Source organism: Corapipo altera, unplaced genomic scaffold (assembly GCF_003945725.1).
Source record: "Corapipo altera isolate COAL_440 unplaced genomic scaffold, ASM394572v1 343, whole genome shotgun sequence".
NCBI classification, from domain to species: Eukaryota; Metazoa; Chordata; class Aves; order Passeriformes; family Pipridae; genus Corapipo; species Corapipo altera.
Window position 1 is genome coordinate 63,686 of NW_020884913.1, and position 6,029 is coordinate 69,714.

Consider the following 6,029-nt stretch of genomic DNA (forward strand, 5'->3'; position numbering starts at 1 on the left):
CCCCCGGCCCCGTGCCCGCCGCGCGCGCGTTCCGCCGCACTAAGGTTCCTACCCCGCGTGCAACCGCCAGCGGTCCCCCCATGCCGCCTCGGTGTCACCGCTAAATCAGTCCCCCATGCTGCCTCGGTGCTACACACACAGATGTCCCCCCCGTGACGCACCGCCCGCTGTTTAGTTCCGCATGCAAGCAGTGCCCGCGGAGGGGCCCCCCCCGGTGCTCTGGGGCGGGGGGGGGGGTTATCGGGTCCAGCTGTGGGGGTGCGGGGGAATCTGACCCTGCTGTGGCGGTGGGGATCGTACCCAGCTGCGGGGCGGCACCCGCAGCCCCATTTAAGCCCGCCCGCAGCCCCTCACATGATGGGAGTGTGACTGGGGTCTGGGCACGAGGTGATGGCGCTGAGCAGAGCTCGACCGTCCCAGCCCCACGGGGAGAGCACCCGGCTGCTGCCCCAGGTAACGCCAGGGCCCCCACTCCCCTCCCACGGGCCCCCCTTCCCGTGTCCCCCACATCTCCCCCCAGCCCCTGGGTGCTGGCTCTGTGCTGCATCCCGCATCCCTGGGGGCCTCCACAGGGATGGATCTGGGGGTCCCTGTCGGGGCAGGGTCTCTGGGGTGCACCCCTGTGTCCAGACCCCCGTGAGAGCAGGGATGAGGTACCCTGGGGGGGGGGGACTCAGCAAGGGGGTGCAGGGTGACCCCAGGAGGCTGTGACAGTCTGGCTGTGGGACGGGGGCACACACGGACACTTTCTGGGGGCTGTGGGACAGGGGCATGTGGGGATGTTTCCGGGGGGCTGTGAGTGGCTCCTCTGTCCGTTCAGGTGTCCAGGCTGGTGGAGCTGCCCTACTCCTCCTGCTCCGATGACGATGCTGACGGTGTCTCACTGCCTGGGGACATGGCCGAGCAGGACCCCGGGTTATGGTGCCCTGTGCCCCCCAAACCCAGCACCTTCAGCCGCTGTGTGCGCTACCTGGCCTTCCTCTGGAACCTCCTCTTCCTCCTGCTGGGGCTGCTGCTCCTGGCCGTGGGGGTCTGGGGGCTGCTGGCCAAGGCTGCCCTGCCCGGGGGGGAGCATGGGGCACCCCTAGGCTCGGACCCCATGCTGCTCTTCGTGCTGGGGGGGCTGGGGGCCAGCGCCGTGTCCCTGGCCGGCTGCCTGGGCGCCCTCCGTGCCAGCCCCTGCCTGCTCCGCTTCTTCCTGGGGGCCCTGCTGGCTTTTGCGGGGCTGGAGGTGCTGGGGGGGCTCCTGGTGCTGCTGGCGCAGCGGCGGCTGCGGGATGGGCTGCGGGACCTGCTGCTGCTCTGCCTCCTGCGCTACCAGGAGGACCCCGACCTGCAGTTCCTGGTGGACGAGGTGCAGAGGAGCCTCCAGTGCTGCGGCCTCAGGTCCTACCACGACTGGGAGAGCAACCCGTGAGTGGGGGCTCTGGGGGTGAGCTGGGGGGAGACCATCCCCACCACGGGGCTGAAAACTACGGGGTGGAAAACCCACCCTGTTCATTATGGGGTCTGTGGTGGGGACTCGTGTTTGGGGTGGTGGGAGCCCCGGAACAATGCGGGAAAGAGAGGGATGAGCCAGGACCTGTGGCTGGTGTCCAGCTCTGTGTCTGGGGGGCATGGGGAGACCCCATCCCTGCCCCCCAAACGTGTGTGGACCCACATCTCCCCATGTTCCCCCCTACAGGTACTTCAACTGCAGCGCCCCGGGGGTGCAGGCGTGCGGCGTGCCGGCCTCGTGCTGCCAGGACCCTCTGGAGAGCGGCTCCGTGCCCAATGCCCAGTGTGGTTTCGGGGTGCTGGCGTTGGGGGCGGCGGCGGCGGGCGCCGCGGTGCATGTGGGGGGCTGCGGGGCCGCGCTGGGCGCGTGGCTGAGGGGCCAGGCCGGGGCCATCGCTGCCGGCGCCGCCGCCCTGGTGCTGGTGGAGGCCGTGGGTGCCCTCATGGCACTGAGGGTGCTCGGGGATGTGGCGGCTTTCCGGGCGTGGGGGTGACGGGTGGGGGATGCTGGGGGTTTGGGGATGTGTGGGGGGCTGGTCCAGCCCAAAATGGACCGTGTCAGAATCCTGAACCCATCCATGTCCTTGTTCATCCCGCTGGTGGAGGCTGTGGGAGGCTCCATGGCACTGAAGGGCACTCAGGGACATCGTGGCTTTCTGGGTGTGGGAGTGAGGGCGTCGGGGGGTTTGGGATATGTGGGGGGCTGGTCCAGCCTCAAATAAACCTTGTCAGATGCCTGAACACATCCGTGTCCTGTCCATCTCACCATCACCACCAGTGTGGCCTCTGAGGGTGCTGGGGGACATTGTAACTGGGTGGGGGACACACACTGGGGATTTAGGGATATATGGGGAGCTGGCCCAGCCCAAAATAAACCCTGCCATTCACCCAAACCCCACCTCTGTTTATCTCCCCATGCCGTGGGGAGACACTTTCCCCCCAACCCCCAGATGGTGACACGACTCCTGCACTTGTTTAGGGTTTCAGGATTTAATTTTTCCAAGCAGAGCCCCACTGTACAGATGGAGCAGCCTCTACCTACACAGCACTATGGGGCAGGTGACCCAGCCAGGCCTGTCCCAGTCCTAGATGATGCCGTACTGAGCCAGCTCGTGCAGCTCCAGGTGGCTGAAGGCCTCCCAGGGACAGATGACAGTGATGTCTGGGGGGAGGAGAGGACAGAGATTGTGGTGGGGTAACACCCCCCCAGTCCCTGACGCCCCGCTGCCAAAGAGGGGAAGGGACCCCCATACCTGTTCCCAGCCCTTCCATGCCCGGGATGTCATCACCGAACCTGCAGGGAGAGAGGGAGTGTCTGGCCTGACCCCCAGGCAGCCCCCCCACCACCCCAGGGCCTGTCCCCACTCACCCCTGCACCCCCTTTTTGGGGGGTTTGCTTTTGAACTGCCTCGTCTGCCTCTGCTTGAACTTGGGGGGTCCCTTGCGGGGGGTGGCGGGACCCCCGGTCACCCTCGTGGCCGATTTCACCTCCAGCTTGGGGGGCTCCAGGCTCATGGCTCTGGGGGGGGGCTGGCAGCCAGCCCCGGCTCACGGCGTTCCCTGCGGATCCGGCGCTGGCACGGGACAGCTGCTTGCACCTGCTGGAGGGGGAATGGGGGGCACCAGCTTCTCCTCCCACCCTGTGCCCCCATTCCCACCATTCTCCCTAATTGGCTCTGAGGAGCCCCCTCCCCTCAACACTGACTCAGCCCAGCTCATCCCGCTAATCCCCTTTCTCCAAAGGCAGAGAAGGGTGTCCTGGGGGGGGCACCAGACCTGCTGCCACCCACTGGGGCTGTTCCTTCATCCCGTGCACCACATTCCAGCATGGATCTGACCCCTGGGACCACCGATGGCACTGCCAGGACCCCCTCCCCACAGCTTACCCCAGGGTCTGTGCTGTGGTGGGCAGCAGTGTGGTTTAGGGGTGGTGGGCACCCCAGGCTGGGCAGGGGGAGCAGAGGATGGCCCACGAGCTCTATCCCTCCTCCAGGCACCGGGAGCAGGAATTCTGCAGCACAAGACCTGGCTCTGGCACAAGGGGCTCAGCCCCACTGCAGAGCTCAGGAGCTGGGCACAGGCCTGGGAAGAAGGATCCAACCCAGGGAGATGCCTGGATGTTCCTGAATGATGTTCCTGAATGCAGGAATAGCAGCAAAGCAACCCCAACCCCGTGTCCCATCCCATCCCAGGAACCCCCAACTCACACAGTCCCACGGTTCCCAAGGCCAGTGCTGCTCCCTCCGTCCCACAGCCCGGAGATGCTCTGGGGGGCTTTTCGGGAGGGAGATTTATCCTGCCCGGGGGTAATAGGATTATTTAGCTCCCTTCTCTCCCAAGGGGTAATCCGGTGTCCTTCCCCCGCCCTGGGTGGGGAGGGGATGTCGGGATTAGTGCCGGTGGGACAGGCTGTGCCCAGCCGGGCGGCAGATCCCACACAGGGCGATCCCACCTCCTCCCCTGGGGGATCCCCCCATTCCCCAAGAGATTCCCTCAGCGCCCCTCGCTCCCAGCAGGAGGGATGGGACCCCCATCCCAGTCTCCCTCCCGGCCCAGGTGGGGGTCCTGGCACAGGGGGTGCCCTCCCAGCACCATCCCTGCCAGTGCCACCACAGGACACAATCTGGCCAGAGAGGGTCGGGCAGCCCCTGCCCACGGCTGGTGTCGCTCCAAAGCTTCCCTAATCCAGCACTAAAGCAATTAAAAACGGAATAATCTCAGCACACTTTAATTGAACTTCAGCCCCCGCCACTAACTGCAATTAGTTGGGCTCCAGCAAATAGGATTAGAGGGGATCCAGGACTGTTTTCCATGGAGAACAAGCTACTTCCGTGGCAGAGAGCAGGGCCCGGCTGTTAATTTGGGTTCATTAGCGGGTGACACTCAAGGGCTTGGTGGGTCCTTGGGAAGCTCATCCTGGGATGATAGGGGGGTCCTCATGGCTGTGAGTCCCTCAGGATGGAGGGGAGGTGCCAAGTTTATGGGGTTTTAAGATAGAGGCAGAAGGAATCAAGGAAGAAAAGGCACCATGGAGAGCAGGATGTGACACCAGGGACAGTGTCCTTGACATGAGGCTGCTGCTTCCCACGTGCTTGGGGCCACACGCTGCCTCTCACGAGCCCTTCCCATGGAGAAGCCCCTAAGAGGCTTATGGGGAGGGGTCCAGCACAGCCCTCCCCACCAGGGCACGGCCAAGGTGCTTAAAATCCCCTCAAGGTGCTTAAATTCCATGCAGGAGCGTGAGGAGGAGGAGGAGGAGGGCTGGGTGTGAGGGGCCACCCAGCCTGCCCTTGGCAGGGATTTGCCATCCCAGGGGGGGTGAACAGCATCCAGCTCCCGGGAAATCCAGGGCTCAGGACAGGCCTGAGCTGCTGCCTGTCCCCAAGGGCAGGATCCTCTGTGGCGGGAGGTGACACGGCCTGGAGTGACACCCCTGGGATCCCGTGCTCAGCACACACCAACAAACACTATAAATGATCCCAGACCAGACCCCTCCACCCAGCCTGGAACAGCGGCCCTGGGGCTGTCCCCTGCCACTTTGGGGGACCTGGGGGGAGCTCAGTCCTTCTTGGAGCGCAGCCTGATCTCCATCCTGAGAATCATTTTGATGTTCTCGTCCTCCACGTGCTGCTCCACAGCCTCCAGGGCCCGGGCTCCCCCATCCCGGTGCCGCTCCAGCAGCTCCTCCACGTACCCCACCCACACGCAGTTGGGGCAGCCGGTCCCGCAGCAGTGTGTGGGTGGGGGGGGGACTGGGGGGTCTGCAGGGGGGACCCCACCATTGCCACCGGGGGTGTCTGTGCTGCTCTCCCTCCCTGGGGTGTCCGAGGAGCTGCTGCCCTTTCCTGGCGTGTCCGAGAGCTCCCGGAGGCTGGAGATGTTGGGGGGGTGGGGGTGCGGGGTCCCTTCTCTGGGCACCCCCCCGGCGCTGTTTGGGGGCTGCAAGAACAAGACCCCCCTCATTGCTGATGCCAGTCTGGGGGACACGGGGTGTGGGGGGGGCAGCCCTGGCTGCTGCACCCCCAACTCAGCCCCAGGACCCCTCTCCCACCACCAGCACCCCCCAGCAGCTCCCCCTGTCCCCCCTAAGCCCCCTCATATCTTCCCCCATAATCCCCAGACACACCCCCCCCCCCCCAGCATGCCCCTGGTCTTCCCACAGCCCCCCCGGCCAAACACCCTCTTGTCCCTCCTCAGTCCCTCGCTCACCCCCACGCCCCATTTCCCCCTTGTCCTCCCATTTCCCCCCAGCATCTTCTCCCCCCCTCAGCCCCCATCCCATCCCCAGCCCCTCCTGTGACCCCCCAGCACCACCGTGTCCCCCTACATCTCATCCCCAGCACCCCCTTGTCCCCCCCCGGACTCGCCGTGTCCCCTCCCGTCCCCAGCACCGCGTTGTCCCCCCGGGTCCCCCCTGTCCCTCCTATCCCCGCTCACCCCCCGGTGCGGCCCCGCCAGGCGCCGCGCCCGCCGCAGCAGCATCCGGCCCCGCCCCCTAAGCCCCCTCATATCTTCCCCCATAATCCCCAGAC

At 65.8% G+C, this 6,029-nt stretch overlaps 4 protein-coding genes across 4 annotated transcripts in view; 1 reads left to right on the plus strand and 3 right to left on the minus strand.

The window, feature by feature from the left end:
* Positions 1–97, minus strand: part of NPLOC4 (NPL4 homolog, ubiquitin recognition factor) — a 25,100-nt gene extending 25,003 nt beyond the window's left edge. Inside the window, exon 1 of the mRNA XM_027654459.1 lies at positions 53–97. Within this exon, the coding sequence (XP_027510260.1) occupies positions 53–82 (30 nt within the window). The 5' untranslated portion in view covers positions 83–97. The remainder of the gene's footprint in view (positions 1–52) is intronic.
* Positions 98–347: 250 nt separating this feature from the next.
* TSPAN10 (tetraspanin 10) lies at positions 348–2,024 on the plus strand. The gene is made up of 3 exons (XM_027654462.1): positions 348–453; positions 821–1,413; positions 1,685–2,024. The coding sequence occupies exons 1-3, from the start codon at positions 391–393 to the stop codon at positions 1,989–1,991; spliced, it is 963 nt and encodes a 320-aa protein (XP_027510263.1). The 5' UTR covers positions 348–390; the 3' UTR covers positions 1,992–2,024.
* A 457-nt stretch (positions 2,025–2,481) lies between these two features.
* PDE6G (phosphodiesterase 6G) lies at positions 2,482–4,102 on the minus strand. The gene is made up of 4 exons (XM_027654463.1): positions 3,705–4,102; positions 2,867–3,098; positions 2,751–2,791; positions 2,482–2,659 (listed from the first exon to the last, which is right to left on the minus strand). Exons 2-4 carry the CDS (start codon positions 3,010–3,012, stop codon positions 2,583–2,585), a joined length of 264 nt encoding a protein of 87 aa, XP_027510264.1. The 5' UTR covers positions 3,013–3,098; positions 3,705–4,102; the 3' UTR covers positions 2,482–2,582.
* A 107-nt stretch (positions 4,103–4,209) lies between these two features.
* OXLD1 (oxidoreductase like domain containing 1) lies at positions 4,210–6,018 on the minus strand. The gene is made up of 2 exons (XM_027654224.1): positions 5,935–6,018; positions 4,210–5,436 (listed from the first exon to the last, which is right to left on the minus strand). Exons 1-2 carry the CDS (start codon positions 6,016–6,018, stop codon positions 5,056–5,058), a joined length of 465 nt encoding a protein of 154 aa, XP_027510025.1. The 3' UTR covers positions 4,210–5,055.
* Positions 6,019–6,029: the final 11 nt, after the last annotated feature.

What these genes read in the sequence shown, in the direction of transcription:
- TSPAN10 (XM_027654462.1), top strand. Translation starts at nt 391, where the DNA reads ATGGCGCTGAGCAGAGCTCGACCGTCCCAGCCCCACGGGGAGAGCACC. An exon ending in GCACCCGGCTGCTGCCCCAG is followed by an intron (nt 454 to 820) that starts GTAACGCCAGGG and finishes CTGTCCGTTCAG; the next exon opens with GTGTCCAGGCTGGTGGAGCT. An exon ending in CACGACTGGGAGAGCAACCC is followed by an intron (nt 1,414 to 1,684) that starts GTGAGTGGGGGC and finishes TCCCCCCTACAG; the next exon opens with GTACTTCAACTGCAGCGCCC.
- PDE6G (XM_027654463.1), bottom strand. Translation starts at nt 3,012, where the DNA reads ATGAGCCTGGAGCCCCCCAAGCTGGAGGTGAAATCGGCCACGAGGGTG. An exon ending in CCCAAAAAGGGGGTGCAGGG is followed by an intron (nt 2,792 to 2,866) that starts GTGAGTGGGGAC and finishes CTCTCCCTGCAG; the next exon opens with GTTCGGTGATGACATCCCGG. An exon ending in CATGGAAGGGCTGGGAACAG is followed by an intron (nt 2,660 to 2,750) that starts GTATGGGGGTCC and finishes TCCTCCCCCCAG; the next exon opens with ACATCACTGTCATCTGTCCC.
- OXLD1 (XM_027654224.1), bottom strand. Translation starts at nt 6,018, where the DNA reads ATGGGGGAAGATATGAGGGGGCTTAGGGGGCGGGGCCGGATGCTGCTG. An exon ending in TGGCGGGGCCGCACCGGGGG is followed by an intron (nt 5,437 to 5,934) that starts GTGAGCGGGGAT and finishes TTGTTCTTGCAG; the next exon opens with CCCCCAAACAGCGCCGGGGG.